At 33.6% G+C, this 24,594-nt stretch overlaps 2 protein-coding genes across 3 annotated transcripts; one reads left to right on the top strand and one right to left on the bottom strand.

Annotated features, from left to right (window-relative positions):
• The first annotated feature begins 10,277 nt into the window (after positions 1-10,277).
• Positions 10,278-13,951, top strand: LOC147401043 (cysteine-rich receptor-like protein kinase 42). Its single transcript, XM_086442152.1, has 7 exons — positions 10,278-11,440; positions 11,711-11,824; positions 11,925-12,064; positions 12,158-12,368; positions 12,496-12,730; positions 13,135-13,279; positions 13,357-13,951. The coding sequence occupies exons 1-7, from the start codon at positions 10,666-10,668 to the stop codon at positions 13,723-13,725; spliced, it is 1,989 nt and encodes a 662-aa protein (XP_086298278.1). The 5' UTR covers positions 10,278-10,665; the 3' UTR covers positions 13,726-13,951.
• Positions 13,952-17,991: 4,040 nt separating this feature from the next.
• On the bottom strand, positions 17,992-22,764 carry CRK3 (cysteine-rich RLK (RECEPTOR-like protein kinase) 3). Of its 2 annotated transcripts, none has more exons than XM_086442151.1 (7): positions 21,438-22,764; positions 20,656-20,769; positions 20,437-20,576; positions 20,194-20,341; positions 19,814-20,048; positions 18,819-18,963; positions 17,992-18,743 (listed from the first exon to the last, which is right to left on the bottom strand). In XM_086442151.1, exons 1-7 carry the CDS (start codon positions 22,222-22,224, stop codon positions 18,516-18,518), a joined length of 1,797 nt encoding a protein of 598 aa, XP_086298277.1. In that variant the 5' UTR covers positions 22,225-22,764; the 3' UTR covers positions 17,992-18,515. The 2 variants fall into 2 exon arrangements, with proteins under 2 accessions (XP_086298277.1, XP_086298276.1); XM_086442150.1 differs by having other exon boundaries at positions 17,993-18,743; positions 20,131-20,341.
• Between the last annotated feature and the right edge of the window lie 1,830 nt (positions 22,765-24,594).

The following is a 24,594-nucleotide window of genomic DNA, read 5'->3' as shown; positions in this document are numbered from 1 at the left end:
ATATTTAGATTTTTTTTTTTATATTTATTTTGATGATTTATTAAAAAAAATGAAAAGTGAAGTTGAGATTCTAAATTTTTTTAATTGTTACGTCGATTTGTAACCATGATATATGCATTTTGGATATTCTAAGGAGATTTACACAAATCGAAGTGAAAAAATGATAAAATGAAAATAAAAACAAAAATCTTGGATCACATTTGTAGTGTCAGGTTCACTAATTATTATCATCTAGTTCAATATATTTATTGTCGAACTCATCACTTAGTATCGAGTTCACCATTTTTTATTATCTACTTCAACATTTTTATTATCAAGTTCGGCAACTTTTTATGAAAATATTGCCGAGCTAATGTTGCCAAACTTGACAATAATTAAATATGTAATAAAAGCGTCTAGTTAGTCATAATTGTCATCGAATTCAAAATATTAATATTATTGAACTCAAGGATATAAGTTATATTATTGTTGAACTTGACGCTTTTAAGTCATGTTTAATTACTTTCAGGTTTGACAATATTTTCATATAAAAAAAAGTCAAACTCGATAATAAAAAGTGATGAGCTCAACAATAAAAATGTTGAACTAGATAATAATAAGTGGTGAATTAGACAATAAAAATGCTGATTTTTTATTTATTTATTTTTTTCATTTTCTTCGATCTCAATATTGGTAAAAATCCTCAAATACCCAAAATCCATGTATCATAGTTGCGAAATAGACATTCTAATCAAAAGCTACGGTATAATTAATAAAAAAAAAAAAGAAGTAGAATCTCAACTTTGTTATTCATTTTTTAAATAAATAGTCGAGATAAATTTAAAAAAATACATCTAAATGTTCAAAATTAAGAATATATCATTCTTCGTTTCTCATTCACGATAAAAAATCATCGGAAATAATTATATTTGACGTTGATAAACCTAATTATGTGAAGAAGAAAAGAAAATGATAGTTTGGATATTTCAAAAGTATTTTCACATGAGATATGAGTTTTAGGGAGTATTAAGAAAAGTAAAACTTACTAAATGGACTATTAAGATACCATCCAAAACTTAGAGATAGAAACTATTTAGAAAGAAATCCGGTGGATCGCTTTAAGTAATTTCATAGGATATAACTTTGAATTTGAAGTGGGGAAATTAATAACATTTTGATTTAGAAGTTGGGATGTAAGTTAATATATAATACTACATAAATCATCATCGAAAACTTCACACGTCATGTACCTTCACATGTCTGATGTCATTATTCAAACTGGGGGGATTTTATTTTATAATATATTATGTATTAATGTGTCACAACAGGTGGAATGGATCTCAAAAAAACCTTTTAAAAAGGGAGAATTATAGTGTCAGGCATGTCTTATATTAGCAAGCCTGACCAATGGTTTTGAGCTTGTCGAGATCATTAAAACAGTGAGATCTTCATCATAACGAGGCTTTTAATTGGAAGAAGAACGGAAAAAGCTAAGGAGGGTAGAAGTGTAGGTTTCCCAGAAATCAGTTTTCAGGAATCACTAGGAGTATATCTTCCCATCACAGCCCTTTGTTGGAAACAAAATTTTTTCTATATGAAATGCCCATCCTAATTCATATTTATTATGTCTGATAGTATAAAAATGAGTTGAACTATAATCTCGGAAAATATCAGCTAACTTAGTTGGTAGATCATGCAGAGTTTTTTGTTTTTTTTTTCTTTAGCGGGTCGCATGTGCCATCCTACGCGGCACGTGTACAACATTAAACAATCACCTTTTAATGGAAGGGCATATAAACAAGGCGGAGTGAGGATTTTGCTCATGTGAAGGCAACCAAGAGTAGAAAAAAATTTGTGGGAACAATTAAGAATGAAAAAAATAGTTGTGGGGGCAAATGAGAGTGGAAATTTTTTTTTGTGGGGGCAATAGTGACTGATTGCTTTATCTGTCGTTAAAACCTGTCACAATAACACATTAATCCATAGAATTTGAAAACTCTTGTGGGGAAAATGTTCCCACAGCCCTTACTCTAAATCTGCCCTTGCATATAAAGTTTCGAAGGCATGACCTGGGAAGCAAACCCAAGATTCTGAGGAGTTAATATAATGGATTTTGACTAAAAACTCACATTCATTTGAGTTACTAGGCTCATTAAAAATAGGTTTATCTAGATGATTTAATTGTCGACTTTGTATCTCTTCTTGTAAATGACTGATTTTGGATGTGATGTGAATTTTTTGTCATATCTACATGATGGAAACACCAAAATTTTGAAGGTGTAAGCAACTTATTTGTTGCAACAAGTTATAGGTAATATATTTGTGAAGTCAGTGTGTTGAGACCATCCGTCGGGGTGGATTTACAATGGGGACAATTGCCCCCACAATAACTTTCAAAGTTTATAAAGAATTATGAGCTATTGCGACAGTTGATAGTGGCGAATAAAAAGATTTGTCACTATCGTCCTCATAAAAAAATCCACTCCTTTTTGTCCTACAATTTTTTTTCCACATTTAATTGCCCCCATATGGGAAAAGTGCTGACTCCATCCCTAACCGTACGTCTTGTTTCAAAACTTGCTTTCACTTGAGTTATTGATCACATTAAAAACAAGGTTTTATATCTGGCAACACCAAAATCTTGGATTGAATAATAACGTGTATTTATATTTATGGATTAAATAAAGATCATTTGTCCTACCTCCAATTGGCCCAATTCACTTCACACATTGATTAATAAAGATATTTCCATGCCAACATGTTTTTAATAGCATGACAATTGGAGGGACTTTAAAAAAAAAGAGGAGGAAGGATGCAGTTATACGATTACAACGATAATCTAATTGCAGAACCTTCAATTTTTTCCTCAATCTGATGGAATTGGTTTTTTTCTTTTTTTCTTTAAGTAGGGTTAGAAATCAAAGAACTTTTTTTTTTTTTTTTTTTTGGGGGGAGGTTTTTTTTTTTTTTGTGGTGGGGGGGGGGGGGGGGGGGGGGGGGGAGGGGGAGAGATGAAAAGAGGGTGGTGCCATTATTAAAAATAAAATTGAACAATTTACACCCCAAACATCATACATAGTTTTATGAAGAAAAACACTAGCCCTCTCCATCAGATGCTAAGGATTCTCAAGAAAAATGTATCTATAGGAATTTTTTTCCCCTCTTTTCTTAATCGTATGTTCGATGGAAAACCTCAACCATGGATTCAAGCTAAACAAGTTGATGTGGTAATATAAGCTCTCGAAAGAAATTATTGGAGCGTGGCGCATGCCAAGCCTAGCAAATGCGGCTTCAATCGACATGTCTTGTATTCCTATGATGCCATAAAAGGCCATGCTATTAAAGCTGGATATATGCATCATATGGTACTCTCATTATGATTTTTATTACAACCTGAAATCATATTCTGTTCAAAGTACATATTAAATGTCAATCATGTTTATAATGTAATGTTTCTCAATCTAATAATCCTCCTTTGTTTCTTTACTTTTTCTAAATATTTCAATAAATATGATATTCTATAAGTGCTTTTGTAAAATTTACATTCCTAATTATGCTTTTAATTATGAGAACTTCTATTGGCACACTAATTTTTTATTTGCAACACACCAATTCATGAAATAACATAACACAACCCAATATGGTTGAAAAGGCACCACATGTCTCTTTCTATTAGAAATGTTTTTGAAACTCTGAAATCTGAGGGGCGGGGGAAGAAATGGGTACCCCTCTAAAATAATTAATAAATAAATAAATAGGGTTGTAAGAGCATCTCCAACACAGAACTCTTTACCCATATCCATAAATTTGTCTTTTAGATATTGTGGGAAGTAATTATGGTTATCCATGTGATATGCACTCCAATCTTGTTACCCTTAAATTGTTTACTTCAATTTAGAGTTAAAATTTTCTGAATTTAACATTTTTTTTAAAACATAACTGCCTGAATTTTTTCCCCTCCAAAAAGGATGGATTACCATGTGGGAGTACCTTTTTTTTTTTTTATCGAAAATGTCTAGACCCAAAAAATAGTGAGAGATGAGTCTTGCGTTGGAGTTGAAATTTTTTGACTCCATTACCCATATCAACAGTTGGGAGCTGATTGGTAGAGAGAAAGGTAATGCGTTGGAGTTTCTCTAATGGTTTAAAATAAAGCATGGCTATCTATGTCTTGTGTAAGCTTTGATTTGGAAGATAGGTGTTTTATAAGTAGAAAAATGGAGTGATTACTTATGGAATAATTATTGAAGGGTAATTGATACTTCTACCATCACTAGGGTTGTTGAAGGATTGAATTATACCTAAAATCCTCTTCATTCTGATTTGATAACTTAGGATTGGATCAAGTATTTGGATTTTGATAAAGATACAATCCCATTTGTTTACATATAAGCCTGGTTTTAAAATTCAGTTCCGTGTCTCTCTCGTCCATGCCAGATAACCAAGTCGTCTCAGACGAGTTTTCCGATACGTTTAAGACTTCTCGTTCAAAAAAATGAAAAATGAACATGGAGTTTTATATCTCGTCCAAAAATTTGACTTGTCTGTTCATCTCGTCCATGCTAGATGCCAAGATGACTCGAGCAATACCTCTCGATCTTTTGACGAGTTTTGAAACCATGCATATAAGAGGCTTATTTATATTTTTGTGTGTTAAATTGGATTTGATTTGATCCAATCCGGATCCTATCCAATGTTATCAGATTGGATTGGGATCATAATATTGAGATCCATTGAAAAAACCCAAAAATTGTTTCATTTATGGGTCTGATCCTGTTCTAATTGGATCGGACTCTGATCGACTCCCATCCATGCAAACCCGATCCATCGACAGCCCTAATTTTCATGTCTTGGATCCTTGCTACCTACAAAAGACCATTAAAGCAGGGGGCATCATATGGTACTCTGGATATGATTTTGTCGAGAACCTCAAATCATATTCTTGTCTAAAGTACATTCTAAATCTTAATCTTTTTTCTCACTTTAACACTTCTGTTTATTATTATTTTTCTTTTTCTAACAATTTCTAAAAACATAATCTTTTATAAAGTAAAAAAAAAAAAAGAAGGCATAATCATGTCCACATTTAATTATAGAGTAATAATTAAAGAGGGTAATTTACTCTTTTATTATTGATAATTACGAAAGTAAATGATTGCAGGGAGTTGCTTTGGGGGAAATGGAGAGATTAAGAATATTTCTTTGAAAATTGAATTTTGATGTTTGATCTTAATTAAGAAAGTATCATTAGAAGGGAGAAAAATCATTTCCATAGGAGGTGGGGGTGAGAAAACATATTCTCATCCAAGGTAAAAATTGATATGGATAAAAAAAAAAAGAATTTTCAAGGAAAATGTCCAAACATGCACCTGAGATTTGCAATTTTCAAGAAAAATAAATTTGCATCCATTTTCGATGCATAATCCTAGACTTTCAAATAAAAATTTATGAGATAAATCTTGGGTGAATTCCCAAATAATTATCAAAGTTTTCAAAAATGTCGAAAATATTGCCTGTGTTGACACAACTACCACATAATGTTGACAAAATGTTATCAAATTGTCAACATTACATGGTAATTTTGTTAACATTAACAATATTTTTGAAATACTGGAAACTTTTGTAATTATTTGAGAATTTACTTATAAATCTTAAGTCTTTCCTAAAATAGGGTTAGGGCATCTAGTTATATGCACTCATCATTTGTGCTCACTGCACCCACCTAAAAGCACATTTAGAGGTGAGATGCATAGAAGAAAGTGAGTGCACTGAGGATGAAAGTGGGTGCAAATAGAGTAGAACTCGAGAACTCAACCTAACTTGATTGAGTTGAACTCAAGAACTCAACTGGATCAATGATCACTCGACTCAACTTCCTAGTTTAGATATATATAATTTTTTAAAGACAATATTTTAAAGGAATATGCTAAAGTAACATTGAAATTGTGGGGGACATTTCTAACGTGGATGTATGTTAAAACCATAGAGGCTTCTCACTTGTAACTCGATGAAAAACATCGATGGTTTTGACACACATCCACGTCAGAAATGTCCCCCACGATGTCAATTTCAATGTTGCTCCAGCATGACTCTATTTTAAAACTCATTGACACAACTTGATACTTAAACAAGTCAACTTGAATCGATTGGATTTTGAAAATAACTGAGTTACAGACTATTCTTAATATTTTTACAACAAATAAAAAGTAAATATCATCATTTATTTTAAATATTTATAAATTAAATTAAGAGTCATGATGATTTGACTCCCTTTTTGTATGCTCCCCTTCATAGAATCGTAGATCCTTTGCTTTGAATACACAAGTAAAAAGATTTATGATCTTATGAACTATTAGTTTAAGGAGCATACAAAAAAGGGAGTTAGATTATCATTAGTCTTTAATTAATTTGTATTTGATTCATTAGAGTTGAGAGTACTCGCAATTATCCCTCACCAGGTAATGGATTCAATTCATATTAAATTAATATTTTATTAAAAATTATGAAAATATGCTTTAGATAAATCAATTAATGTATTTAAAAATAATTTAATTATATTTAAAATATATATTTTTTCTTTTAAAATTCTTTTAACAAATACTAAAGAAGTCATAGTTTCGCACACATCCAAAAAAATAACTCACAATTTCAAGGAGTCCTTACCTTAATAACACATGCATAATTATACTATGAGCCATGTTACACGAGTGGCTTTTTGCTGACAGACTCTTCAGTGCCTGTCACGTCAAGCATGCAAGGGTAGTTTTGTAACTAGCAAGAGTAATTTTGTAAATTAGGGATGTCATGCAATACACACAGTTTCATGTGATTTGTGGAGCCCAAATCTTTAAAAGTAAAAAAAAAAAATTGGTGTTACACTGACTTCAACATCACACTATTGACATTATGTGCACAGAGCCGAAGTTGTTTTTCACTTATATCTCTAGGAAAAGCATATATGGTTCTATGCACATCCTTGGTTAGTGCGGTATTGTAGCAAGTTAGTTTAGCATTTTTTTTTAGAATTGTGATAATTTGATTTTTTTTTTTTTTTTTTTTCGATTTTTAACTAAGTCATTTTCTAGATGGCACACACCCCGGTGTATTTAATCTCCAATTTAAAATGTATCAAGTAGACATCATATGTTGCGTGACACCATCATGATCAAGCTTTAAAAATAAATAAATAAATAAAAACCCAACATTATACATGAGTGGGCCTAAAAAGTGCATCTCATAATAACATGCAAAAAGGGGAAGGAATATGAGAGGTGAGTTGCAACTTGCATTCGATCTAGATATATCTCTTCTTGTCTTATTTATGAATGATATCTAAGATGATGAGAATTTTTTTTTTTTTTGTTTTTGGGTTAACAAATCAATTGAAGATCTTGGTGATGGTATCTCCTCTCGTTCATTGAACAACTCCGAGAAACAACTAATTAATCATCTCGGTCTCCTCGGGCCATTTTTAAAAGAGAAATCCTTTCCTTATCATAATAGTGAGGAAAATCGCCTTACTAACTCTCATCCATGGTTAAAAGATCCCGAGATGTATAAGATTTTGATGTTTGTTATGAATCTCGACATGTTTTTGACAGTGGACGAGACTTAAGTAAGAACTCCTTTTACAAAAAAAAAAAAAATTTTACTCCTCCTCCACTGCAAGGCTAGTCTAGTCGGCCTCTTTGTAAAATCATGGTTGTAAACCTACTCTTAGGTAGAGACAGAGAAGGTTTCTTGTAATGATGTTTACACTTTCATGGTTTAACGACAGCCAAGACAACCTCATATACGCGCCAAAGAGTGTTTTAGGTATTAAATTTTATTCAAAAACGTCGGCTTAAGTAAAGCAGATGCACTCCACTGTATTTCAAAGTAAACTCTTTCTATTTGTCTGTTTGTAGCCTACGTACTGTACAAGAATTATGGATGAACCCTTGATCTCAAGGAAAAAAAAAACAATAATAAAGTAAACTTCTTCCATTAAAATAAAAACTTAATCATCAAGAAACAAAGATAGATGGTTACATTTAAATTATAAATTATGTTGCTTATGAAAAGTGTGATAGAATTTTTGTTGAAAATTGATCCACCTAAATATTTGTCAAAAGAGGACAACTTCATATTGTACAAAACAAATGATATTTTTTAATATTTCTCTAGAGTGGATTTCAATTCATTGCTCCTCTTTATCTAATTATTGAATCAAGATCCAGAACGAACAGTGTCCCATTCCTATGGCTTAGGAATTGTGTTTACGTGACATATTTTGATAGGAATTTAAGACACATTGACTCTTAATTAAGTTTTTTTTTTTCTAATGACACCCAGCCCATCACATTTATTCTCTAATAAACACGTGTCACGTAAACACCTTTTTTTATTATACGAATAAAACACCATTTTGGATCACGACACGTAATTATTTTAATAGTATACATATGTGAACCTAAATAATTGCTTTACTTGCGAAGTTAAAATCAGCCTTCGTTATGTTGCATTTTCTTCCACTATGGGAGGATTTTGAGAGAGCTTTCTTTTCAAAGCATTATAAGTCAAATGGAGAAGTGAGAAAGTAATCATATGTAGTGTGTGTTAGGTCATAATTAATAATCATAAATCGACCTCTTGATTGTAGTAAGTGGGCCCACCCCCTCACTAGGCGCTACTTACTTGGTCAAGGCCTGTATAGTCTTCCACCCAACCCCATCACCACCACCGCCACCCCACACCACCAACATTCATCATGACTATTGGTGCAGATGTGTGCTTCAAAAGATTGATACATCAATCCCCTAAACTGCCACGTAACATAGATATACTTGGGCTATTGACTAATGGTTTAAATCAAATCATGATTGAACATGTGTCAAATTGTTCGGTCAGATCAAGGTATTACATTTACCAAAAATCTTAAAATATGCATTCAATTTTTAAAAAAATATTTTTGTTTATATTTAGTCCAACAGTAAATTCTAAACTAATTATAAAAGTTTTTGGTATTTATGAAATGCTGCTAATGTTGATAAAGTCATCACAAAATATTGACAATTTGATAATAATTTGTCAACAATAGATAGTAGTTATGTCAGCACATGTAGCACTTTCGGTATTTTTGAAAAGTTCAATAATTATTTGAGCATTTACCCTTAGTCGAATCGATTTTATTATAAAATCTTGCTAAGTCTAGTCGGTTCATTAGGTTAGTTTGATTTTAAAGATATTGCTAATGATCCATCAAATTTTTAATTTGAAAAATGCTAAATGACTTGAAACAACATTGAAAGTAGCACACTAAGAGTATGCTTGAGTATGTAGAGAGCCTTAAATGTTTTTTCTCGAAATATGAGTGTTATACACTTAAGGAAAATGATCGATTGTTCTCTACACATGATCAATAACACTTCAAGTGTTATTTGAATCTAATAAAAGAGTTGTTCTAAACTGACTTTCTTTGATACATTGCGGTCAACATTGTGATGATGTGGCAGTGTAGAAAGAACCATTTTTCAAGTATATTGCAATATAAGAAATTTTTTTTTATGATTCTAAGCATATCGCGATGTAAATACAATATCGAAGGAAGTCAATTCAGCATTTTCCCTAATAAAATTCAGGTCCATTACAGATTGTGAAACCCTTTCGTTACAAGCATTGAACTTCCACGTAATTCCCAAACTTAAAAATGAAATTTAATGGTGAAAATTTTAATAGTGAAAAATTCTATTAATTTTTTTTTTCAAAATTAATAGATTTTGTCCACTACAACTTTGAAACATGAGATCATGTTTTGGATGCTAAGAGGTGAGCCCAAGGACAACTAGGGGGACTCTTAAAGATAAGAAAACGGATAAGTCGATCTATAAATATACATAGAGACTGTCCCACATCAATTAAGGATTCAAGATTTCTGTGGGTTAAATATATGTTAGGTCACTCTACTTGATATTAATTGATTTTAGGTTAAAATCTGACATGATATCAAAATCCATGGGTCATTTGTCGTTTGTATGCATGTTTGTTCACGTGTCAGATCTTTATTATGTTTCAGTTCAACTTCGAAGAATGGTGAATGTTAAGTCTCACATCGATTAATAACTCAGAATTTTTGTGGGTTAAACATCTGGTCGACCACTCCATTTTGATGCGAATTGATTTTAGGTTGGTTGGAATCTTACAGAGAGTTCTTAAATCTCTTACCATCAAAGTAAAATGGCCAACTTCACAGCAAAGATCAGCGTCGGCTCGACCGAAAGGTCTTTTTTGTTGTAAAAATAAACGTATGAACGGATCACCCGGCGCATGTTAGCCTATGATGGGAACACCTCATTAAATGCGCCTACCTCTCTACCTGTAAAAGATTCTCTCTCTACCTCTCCTCTCTGTTCTAACAACAGAAGACGTTTAAATAACAGAAAGTCAAAATTTTAGATTTTCATTCACACGTCTTCACAAACCAAATCTTCTCCTAACTTAGAAATTAAAAAATCTAAAAATTTCGAAAAAAAATCTAAAAATTTGAGAAACAGAGAGACCTATCTCTTTCTCTCTCTCCAAATCTCAAGAAGAAGAAACCCATTCATCTGTATTACAATCTACTTCTCTCTCCCTCAAGAAAACACCCAAAAAACCACAAACCCATAAAGAAAATCAAGAGCTTTAATAAACCCAATTTGAAATTCAATGTCTTTCTTCCTCCCAAACTCCAACTCTCACACATGGGTTTTCTTCTTTTTCTTCAATTTCACCTTTTTTTTCTCTCACACCTTCTCTGACCCAAGAATCTCTGAAGCTCACCTCCATTGTGGCACTGTCCAATCTCCCAGCAACCAATTCATCCCAACTTTTGTCAAAGAAATGGAAGAAATCGTCCAACTTGTCGATAAACAAGGTTGGGGAACCTATTCTTATGGTTCCAATCCAACCATATATAGCTTAGCTCAATGTATGAATGACCTCTCACATACAGATTGTCTACTCTGTTTCACCCAAAGCCGCACGAAGATTCCTCGCTGCATTCCCTATGTTTCAGCTCGAATATATCTCGATGGGTGCTTCCTTCGATACGACAATTACAGCTTTTACGAAGAGTCCATCGACAATAATCTTGATACGGTGGTGTGTAATTCATCGACTGTTAGCGTTCCCAAGGAGAATTATACGAGATTGGAGTTTGAGAATAAGTTCAATGAGGTGATCATGAAAGTTACGGAGACTGCAGTGAGTAATGGAGGGTTCGGCGTGGCCGAGATGAGAGGAGTAACTAGTGTGTATGCATTGGCGCAGTGTTGGAAGACTGTGAACGAGACAGGATGTAAAATGTGTTTGGAGAAGGCCGCGAAGGGCGTAAAAGGGTGTTTGCCAGGAAGGGAAGGGAGAAGTTTGAATGCTGGATGTTATTTAAGGTATTCCGTTGAGAAATTCTATAGTGAAGGAGAAGAAAAGATCGGTAATGGAGGTAATTAGTCTTCTTTTTTTTATTTAATTTCAAAATTCAGGACTTTACGAATTGGTGTTTTTTCTGTATGTTTGTTGTTGATGTTGTATGCTTTTTTGTGTTAGTTCTATTGCTTTGATGATGATTGTGTTTGTAGTAAGTTTCTTGTATTTCATCGATTCTTTCTTTCTTCACGTTTTTTCTTAATTGGGTCTATATCAATTCTTGGATTTGGTGGCAATGGCATTAGCAATAATTTACGGGTTTTGTTCTTCGTTTTTTGTCTCTTAGGGTTCTCTAAAAAAGGATTGAGTATAGCAATCTCTATAGCAGGGGTCGCCTTTTTGATGTTATCTTTGTTCGGGATTTGGGTTGGCTACAAAAGACTATCAAAGATCAATGAAGGTACAATTCCAATAATTACAATGCAATTTTCTTTCGTGGTAAATCTCATCAATTGATGTTTCTGAATTCTGATATGGATATCTTCTCTTTCGTGTTTTAGAACGTAATAATCTTGCTCGGCTTTCATCCTCTATAAGTAAGTCTAGTTTGAATTTCAAATACGAAACCCTCGAGAAGGCAACGCAATTTTTTGACTCCTCGAGGAAATTAGGCCAAGGAGGAGCTGGTTCAGTATACAAGGCAAGACTTAACCTCAACTTCTTATTTTCTTACATTTCCTTTCTTTCTTGTCCTTCTTTGTTACTAAGAGTATGAACTAAACTTGGGTTTCAGGGGACTCTCCCCAATGGGAAGGATGTTGCCGTGAAGAGATTGTTTTTCAACACTAGACAATGGGTCGACGAGTTCTTCAATGAGGTAAACTTGATTAGTGGGATTAAGCACAAAAACCTCGTAAAGCTTTTGGGTTGTAGCATTGAAGGTCCAGAAAGCCTACTAGTTTATGAGTATGTCGCCAACAAAAGCCTCAATCAAGTACTCTTTGGTAGGTCCTCAATAAACCCAATATTGTAAAATTTCTTTGATACTAACTCGTCAAGATTCTAATATATTTTATAGTTTCTACCATCAATATTTTGCAAAAATGGTAATTAATTGTTCGTTGAATGCAGATAAGAACACAACCCAATTTCTAAACTGGCAACAACGGTTTGACATCATCGTTGGAACAGCTGAGGGGTTAGCGTTTCTTCATGGAGGTACTCAAACAAGAATAATCCATAGAGACATAAAATGCAGCAACATTCTCCTCGATGAGAATTTGACTGCGAAGATAGCCGATTTTGGACTTGCTCGATGTTTTGCAGCCGATAAATCCCATATTAGCACTGGAATCGCGGGAACTCTGTAAGAAAAAGTTCATTTTATTTTTCTAGATACATGAAGATTACATTATTTTCAGCATTTGCGCTGAACCTCTTTGAGAACAATAGGTTTCAAAGAAAATGATTAGTAATATATAAATAACCCGGAAATTTCTAACTAGAAATTCAAGAGATTAAAATACCTCAATTTATTAGGATAATATGATTTTCCTCCAATTTTATCCAAGAACAACAGTGAGAAGTGTGAAATTGTAAACAAAAAACGGAGAACTTTTGTGGGGCTAAAGATTCACACACACACGTATCGTAAGACATGTCGGCTTATTGGGCCCTGAAGATAATTTTGCTCTTATGGTGTTTACAACACTTTATTTGTATTTTGGCTAGACTTGTTGTCTTTTTGTTGATAATGTATTTTTGGTGTAGGGGGTACATGGCTCCCGAATATCTTGTTCGAGGGCAACTAACAGATAAAGCAGACGTTTATAGTTTCGGGGTGTTGGTTCTTGAGATTATATGTGGTAGGAAGAATACTGTCTTTGTGCAAGATTTGGGTTCGGTCCTACAAACAGTAAGTTTTTTCCCTCCTAATGTGTCAAATGTTTTTTAGTTCGTGCAGCCTGATAACAAATTTTTTTCTCATTTCAGGTTTGGAAACACTACAAATCAAACTCATTGCCCGAATCTGTTGACCCATTCTTGATGGGAAATTTTCCAGTTACCGAGGTATCGAACGTCCTCCAAATTGGGCTTTTATGCACACAGGCGTCGGTTTCATTAAGACCATATATGGTTGAAGTGGTGCAAATGTTAACCGATAAAGATTGCAAGATTCCTTTGCCAATGCAACCTCCATTTCTAAATGCTAGCGTAATGGACCCAAATACCACCACCATGTCTTTTGTTACAGCTTCATCAGCATCAAACGGACCTATAGACACCTCCACCAAGTCTTACAGTTTTTCTAGTTCAGCATCAAATAGTTCGTCGAAGCATCCATACCAAGATAAAGTATAGATCAAATACTCAAAACAATCCATTATTTAATTTATCGTTGTTAGTATACATACTTTTCAGATCCAAATATAGGATTGTATCTCTCCAGTTGGAGCGATCAATGGGTCTGTAAGGATCTAGCAGACCTCGTTGTATTTATCATCAACTTTTCATCTTCAACCTTGTAAGTTACAATCAGTTTGGAGTTTCTATAGAAGCTAGTGAAAATGAGGTGAGGATAGCTGCACATATATGGTAGAAGATAGATTTTTTTTTTTTGAGTAGTGGTGGTGGTGAGTTGGTGGTGTTATATTCTCCTTCTTAGATATATAATTCCAAGTGCCATGTTTTGTTCTCTTTGTCCCTGATTTCTTCTTTTGAATCCTATATAAATTTACTGCTCATTGATTTGAGTGGGTAGTTGGGACTACAACTTGTTCTATGAACCCATTAATGGAGTTGTGTATTTGCTTTTGTGACTTTGATTGCCTATTGAACTACTAGCCACAAACATTTCTTATTGATGCTTTCCTCTATGTGTATGGACCACATACTATAAATATTTTTAAATTAAAAAATATATGTGGTGATGGTGAGGGTGAGGGTGAGGGTGGCGGTGATGGTAGGAATTATTTGGAACACATCCAAAAACTTGGGGTCGGCTCGATGAATTTTGTTCCTTTATTTCATTATGTCTATACCTTAGTCCTCTGTTAATCCAAGTGTGTTCATATCGGCTTTCGTTACGTCAACCCACATTATTTTTAGTCTTCTCCTCGTTCATTTAGAACCTTCAATTAACACATTAATTCGTTCTAACCATGGTTGAAATTGAACTTTCACAATTAACTTTCCCTTAGTTTATAGGGTCGTGCTGGAGTGACCTCAAGATTGGATCTCGTATAGCATATCTTGACGTGAAAGTGGATAAGAATCATAGATGCTTTTCACTCGTATCTCGAAGAAAATGTCTATGGTTCCCATACACTTTCATGTCAAGTGGGGGATGTGAGGTTCAATCTTGAGGTCACTTCAGCATTATTTTTGTTTATATCTTATATATTAAGGCTATCCATATTTTCTCATAAATGTGTTCATTTCTAATTTTATTTTTCTTAATTTTTCATTCACTCATCGTAACAAACTCATATCTACCGTTTAATCTAGGGAAAATTGATGCTTTAATTTATTATAAAAAGTAATATTAAAAGAAGCCTAGAACGCTGGACAGTCCAGCTGTCTAAAAAAATGCTAGATGATTCAACGTGTTAACTCGTTTTTGATAATTTTTAAATGAATAATACTTTTTTTAATAATTAATTAAAACATCATCTTTGTTTTTAGTTTTGATAATTTTACCTTTAACCTATGAACATATTCATTAATTGTCCAAAAATAAACACAGTTAGCCTAACAACCATCATTATGAAATAAAAATCGCAGTGGTGACTCAGATAATTTGGGATAAGTTGTAATGAATGATGATTACGATGTCGATGGGGACTCACTTGGCTATTTAAAGGCTACATGATTGGCAGTTTGGGACCAAACAAAGGTAACCATGTCCTACAATAATCAGTGATGCCACATGGTGGCATAAACCTACTAAAAGAAAGTTTTTTCTTAATTTTTATTATTTTTTTTCTTTTCCTTCTATTAGCAGCCCAACTAATTGTTGGGCTGTCGGGACCTTTAATAGGTGATATGACTTTTTAGGTATGAATGGTAATAATCTGACTACCCCATGTGGCATGGTCAGTCGATTATTCTGACGTGACAAACTTGAAATCATAAATTTGTGCTCCTCGATATACTCAATTGCATTTTCACATTAAAAAAAATTGTATCCCAAAGGACGTGTATATTGAGGAGTACAAATGAAGAGTTTCGAACTTGTCATATCAGATAGTCGATTGAGTTTGTTGCGTGGGATAATCAGATTATTATGACTCTTTAGGTATTTGGGACCAAACTGGCTCTTAGTTTGCATCCATTAAAATTGAAAGGTGAAATAATAGAAAGGCTAATAAAAGGAAGAGAGACAAATAATAATAATAATACTGAAACGATCTCAGGTTGGAATCTCATATCACACTTCTTGACGTGAAAGTGTATGGGAACCATGAATATTTATCGAGATGAGTGAAAAAGCATCTATGGTTCCTATCTACTTTCACGTCAAAAAGTGCGATATGAGGTTCCAATTTGAAGTCACTCCAGCATGACTCAAAAAAAAAAAGTCTGATTTGAAAAATGCTAGAATGACTCTAAAATTCACTCCATTTCACACTTTACTTATCTCGATGAAATGCATCTACGATTCTTTACACACATCCACATCAACAAAGTGTGAAAGGGAGTTACTTTTAAAGTCACTCAAGCACGACTCATCCAAGTTTGATGCGAGCTCATCGCATCATAAGCTATGTAAAGTGCACATATATCGACATACCATCAGTGACAACATCTTTTGGTGGACCTATACATAAACATTCAACTTGGTGGGTGAATTAAATTAGAATCTTAAACATAGATTTGGTGGGGTTTTTTTTTTTTTTTCCTCTCAAACTTGAAGTTAATATTAGATCTTTTTGCTTGAGGAAAGAGATTAGGTTTAATGTTATTTCCAAAGAGTGTTTAACACCATCAATTAAAATTTGGAAAATGCTGAAGTAATATTAAAATTGACATTGATTCTCACATTACATACATGGATGTATGAATGAAACATATTTCATCAAGATATGACTGAAAAGCATTTATGATTATGTGTGTACTTCTACGTCAGCAATGTGAGAATCAATGTCAATTTTAATGTTATTCCACGACTCTTTAAATTTAAAATCATTATTTTTAAAATGTTACATTAATATTAATATATATATAACAAAAAAAAAATTCATAAAAAGAACCAAATTGTTTAAAAATTATGCATGGAACCATTTTTAATCGTTAAACGGCCAAAATTTTCTCTCTCCAATTAAGATCTCACGATCTTAATTATGATCAAGATTAAAATCTCACGATCTTGATCAAATATGCAATCATGATCGCGATCGTGATCAAGATCTTGATCTTGATCAACGTGATCTTGATCAACGTGATCTTGATCAACGTGATCTTGATCAAGATCATGATCGTTGGTTAGTAAATTATTAAACCCTTAACCAAATTTTGATCAAGATCGTGATCGTTGGTTAGTGGATTAGTAACCAAATTTTTTAAAACCAAATATCGTGGTCATTGATCAAGAATTTTTTTTTTAATTCTCTCCTCTCACGCATGCATTTTTAGTAATAAAAATTTTGAGAGAGAAAATTTCGACCCTTAATTTTCTCTCCAATCAAGATCTCATGATCACGATCGTGATTGCATATTTGATCAAGATCGTGATTGCATATTTGATCAAGATCTTGATCTTAATCAACGTGATCTCGATCAAGATCATGATTAATCGTGAGATCTTAATCTTGATCATGATTAAGATCGTAAGATCTTGATTGGAGAGAGAAAATTTTGACCGTTTAACGGCCGAAAATGGTTCCCATCCATAATTTTTAAACAATTTGATTTTTTTTATGAATTAAATTTATTTTATTTTTTAATAATTTCCCCTTTGTAAAACAATTATAACAGCAAAATTGGCTCTATGCCATGATGTGATATATAACAACCAACATAAATGGTAGGGGTACTCCAATTATTATAAAGACCATCAACCATAATTATGCCACTATAAAAGCTTTATTAACTGATGAAGTTCAAAACTGCAGCATGTGCCCTTACTTCTGCCATTTATGAGACCATCTGTCAAGAAAGTTAATACAGGATTTCATAAAATCCCGATCGACCAATCCCACGATGCCTAATATGGGAAGTCTTCGACCAATCCCACGATGCCTAATATGGGAAGTCTTGTAAATTAGAGATGGCCCTCGTATCACATGGCTTCGTGTGATTGGTCGATCTAGGATTTGTGAAATCCCCGGATAGACTTTCCTGAGAGCAAATTTTTCATATATCATTCTTAAAGCCACGTGGCAAACTATTATTGGTTTTCAGTAGTATTTGGCGCCTGACAGAGTATACTAATACAAAGGTTTTGTTCACGCTGACGATGTGCAAAGGGACCTCAAAGAAGTCTATGCAACTTGCTATTTTCGTAAAGCATCGTTTAAAATTAGCTATAGTATGAGTATTTATTCATACTTAATTTAGTCCAAAGGGTTTGCAACTCAATTCTTTGTAGAACAATAGCTTATTTAAGCAATTTAACTCAATGCAGTACAAACATCAAAATTTTTGATTATAAGTCCCAAAAAAAAAAAAGCTGCAAGAATATAAAGCAAATTTACATATGGTTTACAGGAGGAATACAACCTAAATTGCCAGTTTAAATTGTAAAAATGTTTTATAGAGAGGGAGAAAAGAAGTTGTGATTAACTATTCAAATGGAGATATGAGCCAACCTTGGTGGGGTGAGGGGGCAGGTTTCTTAGGTTCGATAATCAATTACCCATATAATGTGATCCCTTAATGACACATACACTATAGTTGCTCGTTGTAGCTTGGGATGTACAAAAATGAGCTAACCCCGATAAGAGAACTCGCCAATTCAAGACATGGAAAAAAAAAAAAAAAGAAGATGGTGAGATGGTGACGGGTCAAATGAACCAAGTATTATGTAATTAGTATAAAGATTCCTCTAGAAAAAATGGTTCATCGGGGCTCAATCAAGCTTTCAGAGAGATTATTTCCAGAAGATTGGGTGTTGGATTCTGGTTGGGAATTGTACGTGTTGAATTAATGAGCTATCTAATGCTAGAATTGAGAAATGGTGGCTGTGTTGGTTGAGGGATGTCAGCGTTACAAGTGAGTATTTTCACCACCATTGACATTGATGGACGTGATTCTGTAGAGGCTTGTGCACAAAGAAGCCCAATTTGGAGTACACGTGATGCCTCCTCTTCTTGAATCCTACCCTCTAGAGTTTGATCAACAACTTCACATAATTTACCTGATCCATAGTGGTTCCAAACCTGAAAACGAGTTATATTGTTAAAGAGGCTAAGTTTAAATGATAAATAAACATAAATAAACAGAATGTTAGTTACCATCTGAAGAATAGAGAATGAATCCTGATAGAAGGAAGTGTTCTTCCTTCCCGCGACAACTTCGATTACGAGTATGCCAAAACTATAAACGTCAGCTTTCTCAGTCAATTTGCCACGAACAATATACTCAGGAGCCATGTAACCTCTGCAAAATGTGATTTTATCATAGATGAATTTGGACAATTTAATATAAAATTTGACTCGTTAAGGCACTTATAAGTCTACAGATCCTAGCCAATATAAAAGGAATGAAGTGTTTCACACAATGAATCTAGAAACCAAGACCAGTGGATTATACCTATGTTCTAATTATTAAAAAATAAATTCAAATATGAATTGTTTTACCATGACTTGAATTGAGAAGAGCACAAAGGAAAAAATATAATAAAAATAAAGAAAAGTTTATCATTTGCGTCAAAATAGGAGAATGTATATGACCAATCCACCCATGTCTGTATTGTGCACATGAAACTGAAACAAAAACTAATCTAGGCTTGTCATGGTCGCAATCCAACTCTAGGTTTTGAGTTTGCTCCTGATGTAGTACAAGTTGCAGAAGAATTCATGGCATGTGGGCCCACGTACCCGGATGGGTGACGGAGTCAGAATCATCCGCCGAAAGTTTTGTTTTATTAATAACTTTAGTTATAGAACCAGAATCACACACCGTTGATTCTATTGATTCTATCTTACTTTTAAGGTTAAGTAGTTTATATTTCCATGCTTAGTTCATTTTTACTATTTTTAGTATTTTTTGCGATATTTGGTTATTTTCAGTGTTTTACTAAGGATTATAATTTTTTCTATAAAAGGGTTGTAACTGCAATGCAGAAATCATCTTCAGTTTAATAACATTTCTCTTTGAGAGTCTTTTCTGGTGAATTCCAGTCTTATTGTTTCACGTTGCGTCACCTCCCATCTAGGATTTAGGTAAAAAAGCAAATGAAAATAAAAAATTTTAATTTAAAAAAAGAATAAAAAAGGTGCAAACTTACAACGTTCCTGCTATGGCAGTGCTGATGTGAGACTTATCTTCCGGGAACAGTCTAGCAAGCCGAAAATCAGCAATCTTTGCCATAAAATTCTCATCAAGAAGTACATTGCTTAATTTGATGTCTCTGTGTATAATCCTCAACTTCGATTCCTCATGAAGATAGACCAAGCCCTCTGCTGTCCCCACAATGATGTTGTATCTCACCTCCCAGCTCAATTGTCGATCATTATTTCTATCTGTATAAGATTAAAGATAAATATTCACAAAAATGTCGGGAGAAAGTTATTAAATATGGGTTGACATGGAAGAGAATGTAACCGAAAAGGTGGTCCTGAAGACTTTGGTTTGGCACAAATTCGTAAACAAGAAGGCTTTCAGGACCTGTAATGCTGCAACCAAGCAGCTTTACTAGATTTTTGTGATGGACATCACTTATCAGATTAACTTTATTAAAGAACTGATCAACCCATTGCCTTGTAGTAAAGAACAACCTCTTCACAGCAACAATCTTCCCATTTGGCAAAATTCCCTATTCAAACATAAAATCTATACTTAATTAAAACCATAAACTTATATATTATCTTGTTCATTATGAAGAGATTGAAATGGTGAGTTGGAAATTACTTTGTACACGGAACCAGATCCTCCTTGACCGAGCTTATTGGAATTGTGAAAGTAATTTGTGGCTTTTTCGAGTGTTTCGTATCTGAAGTTGAGTTCAGAATTTTTAACAACGGCTGCCAAAGCACCAAGTCGTTTCCTCTCTGAAAGTAGATGTCAAGATAAACGATGTGATTTCAAACTTTATAGTATAGAATGGAAATTTGAATCAAAGAAATTCACCTTCCCTTCTCCTTGCAAGTTTTTTCTTCCCGAAGAAAACACCGGCTGCAATAATCATCAGTAATGCCAAAGCAGAAGAAATCACAGCCAGGATAATGGCTAAGTGATGACCTCCTAATCAACAATAACACGTGATTTATCAACAAATTTTATGTATAATTTGTCAAGAATCAAAATGCTCAGTAGCCTAAATTCTAGTTGAAAAAATAAAAAATCATGATAGGAAAGTTGGAGTATAATTCAATGTCAACATTCAAAAATATGGTAAAAGAAACATGAAATGGAAAATTTTGGGCTATATTTGCCCATCCTTAATCAAAATCCCACAAAAAATATTTGTTCCAAATTTCAACCTCGAAGACCATAGAAATATTATAACAGAGAGGCTCATCTCAAGCTCTAGAAGTCCTATATTTCTAGATATCTAAGTTCTTCAGATTATTAAAAATTAGAGGAATACCATAGCATCATCATCAAAGCCTTATCCCAAAATTTTGGATCAACAAAACTATTCTTGTTCCTCCATTCAATTCTGTCTAAACCCATATTTCAGTTGATTCATGTGTGCTCGTATCCGCTCTCATTGCCTCATACCTCAGAATTCAATAGCATCAAAGAGAAGAAATACTAATTTTCCCGGAAATTTCAAATAAAGACGCAATAAATTCTATAACTAACGTGGTTGTTAAAAAATATAAAAGGATCAATATAGCATCATCATCATCAAACATAAAACACATAAACATCGAAGAAAACAAAGGATTCAACGAAACACAACTCACCTTTATGTCCACCACCTGCACCGCTCGCTGAATTATTATAAAATCTATATGGAGAATACCTCAAATAACACCCCGCATTTAATACCCGCCCTTCCTCCTTCGGGAGACATGAACTAATATTCGATACCGCATTCTCCAAACACCTTGCACGAGAACTCTCATTAACAACTTCCCAACACTGGGCCAATCCGTAAACGGTTGTGTTCCCTCGGATCACTGATCCCACAAAGAATCCATCATTCTTTGGTGCTTCGACACTCAAATTCCTCACTAACTCGACAGCATTAGTCCTAAATGCCTTCTGATCGTCATTGAAAGCTCTGTTCCCACAAACTGTCCTATCGCTAGGATTCAAAATTTCATGGAAAAATTCATAATCATCGTATCTTAGATAGCACCCATCAAAGTAATTCCTCCCACCTCGAATTCCTCTTTGAAATGGTAAGCATCTGAGGATTTGGGTCTTACATTGAGCGAAGCATTGATCGCAATTGGTTTGCGATAAGTCTTTCATGCACTCTCCGAATGCGTAAACTGTGTTGTTTCCAGACCTATTTACAGTTCTAGCAAATCTTTGGGAGGAAATTTGACGGGTAATGATATCCATGGCGGCTAAGAAGTTGGCGACGAAGGTCTGTCTCATTGTGGCAGTTCTGCTGGTGCATATGAGAGCTGCTTGTGTAGCTCTTGGGTCTGAAAGAGAAGTTCTTGGGTCTGAAAGAGAAGGGCTTATGATGAACAATAAGAAGAAGAAGAAAAGGAAGAGAATACTAAAAGAGGGAGACATTGAAGGAATAACAAAGCTATTGTAGTGGTGTTTTTAAAAATGTGTTTTTGGGTCTTGGGTTTGTAAGAGATTTGAAGAAAAGCAATAAGAGAGGGAGAGAAGGCTAGTCGATTATTCGTGGGGGATGGGGGTGGGGATTGAAGGCACCACAGTGTTGTTTTTAAAAATGTTTTTTTGGGTCTTGGGAATGTAAGAGATTTGAATAAAAACAAGGAGAGAGGGAGAGAAGGCTAGCTGATCATTGGTGGGGTCTGAAAGCAAGGAGATTGAAGGAATAACAAAGCAACAGTGGTGTTTTTAGAAATTGTTTTTTGGGCCTTGGGTCTGTAAGAGATTCTAAGAAAAGCAAGGAGAGGGAGATGGAGCTAAATGGTTCTTAAGGGGTCTGAAAGCAAGTAAAGATAGAATGATAGATGGATGGATAAATAGATAGATTTGTAAAGATATTCTAAAGCTTTGTGAGGTTTTGAGTCCGAACGGGATTGAAGGAAGAACAGATATAGGAAGAGAGAGGTCTCTAGAAAAAGAAGAGCAGAGAGAGAGAGAGTTTCCAAGGCTTTAATAAGGTTTTGGGCACCAAAGAGACTGGAAGTACAGAAACTATAGAAAAAGAAAGATCTCTTTGAAGTTAGAAACTTTTAAGACCTTTGAAGTCTTTAGTGTTGGCTGTTGGGCCATTAAATTTCAGATTTGTTCTTGGTTTAATTTTCTATTTTTCATTTTTTTTAGGTGGTCAGGGTGGGTTAGAAAATCTAATAGAAGAAAGAAAAAGAAGTCATAAAGTAAAGTGGATGCTTTATTAAACTCGGTATCTCGTCTTGTTCGCCTCCAATACTAAGTTGATTCGGATGAAACATCTATTCTCGTTCGACATTGAGACAATGATTTTTAACAATTTAAAATTTTTGAAAAAATTCATAAATAATTCCTATTAAAAAATGAATTCAAAAAATATATAATTAAAAAAATTCAATTTGGGGGGTGAAAGAATAGAGGATTGAAGCTTTAACTCGTTTGTCTCGGTTAACTCGGACGAAATTTTCAAAATCTCGTCCAATACATCCCGTTTAACTCATGAGTTAATCATTTTCTGCATCGTCTTGTTTGTATCGCCCGAGATATTGGAAACTATCATCTGAGATGACTCGTTTATCTCACGATACGCAATCGTCTCAAAACACTTTGTGAGTTGATCTCGTTCAGCTCCGATACCGAGTTAACTCGGGTGATACGACTCAATCTCGGACGAATTAAAAAACCATGCTTGGGAGTCTATCCAATATCCAATTTTCAAAGTCAACATTTTTAAAGAGCACCAACTAGTTGCATTTCACTAGTTATACCCATCCTATAAAATACATTTTTCTTTTTTTCTTTTTTTCTTTTTTGATTTTTGTTTTTGTAAAATTCATTTTTTTCATGGTTTTCTGCTCATATTCTTTTCGTATTATTTGTTAGAGTTGTGATAATCTAACTACCCTACATGACAAACTCAATCGACTACCTGACATGACAAGTTCAAAAATCATAGATTTGTGCTCCTTGGTATACACGGTTCCTTCAGGATACACTTTTTTTAAAGGGGAAGTGCAATTATATATACCGAGGAGCACAGATCTACAGTTTCAAACTTGTCACGTCAGGGTAGTTGATTGAGTTTGCCAAGTGGAGTTGTCAGACTATCACAATTCTATTTGTTATGATCAATTATAAGTACCTTCTCTCGTCATTATGATATAAAATACAATCGATAAAAGAAAAAAAGAACTCTTCTTTCTTTTAATGATGAGATAAAGAAGCGAAAAAAGAGAGGCAATATTGTAATTAATTTTAGGATTTTTTTCAATTAAGAAAAGAAGAAAAAAAAAGATAATGATTGTAGACACCCAAAATTGAACTGATCACGTCCGAATAAGTATCAAGAGATGTGATTACTTAAAGAAAAGGTAGGGAATTAAGGGGTCTCACGTTAGTATTTTAAAGTCATAATCATCATAATTCATATGTTTATGGTTTAATTAATGATTAAATTTGTGACATGGAGAATGTGAGAAGGAATAAAATTATATGGAGAGTGACTTTGAAGTTCTTTGAAGATATTGTTTTTAATGCTCAACACATTAAAGTGCGTTACACCTATATTTTCAAACTAATGACATGCCCCCTTAGATAAAATGTAAGAAAAAAAATCCTTGATTTTCTTTTGTAAAACTAGTCATCTTCAACTTATAGGGTAATAATTGTTTATACTACTCTTTAATCTTAAGAATTTATCTTATTCAAATTTCAAAAAATATTTTATCATCTCTCTTGCATTTTGAAGATTCTATCCATTACACCCTTCACACTAGGGGTGCAATTTGGTTTGGT

The sequence above is a fragment of the Akebia trifoliata genome, chromosome 5, assembly GCF_017979445.1.
Source record: "Akebia trifoliata isolate Shusen 1 chromosome 5, ASM1797944v1, whole genome shotgun sequence".
NCBI classification, from domain to species: domain Eukaryota; kingdom Viridiplantae; phylum Streptophyta; class Magnoliopsida; order Ranunculales; family Lardizabalaceae; genus Akebia; species Akebia trifoliata.
This window is presented reverse-complemented; position numbering and strand designations above follow the sequence as displayed.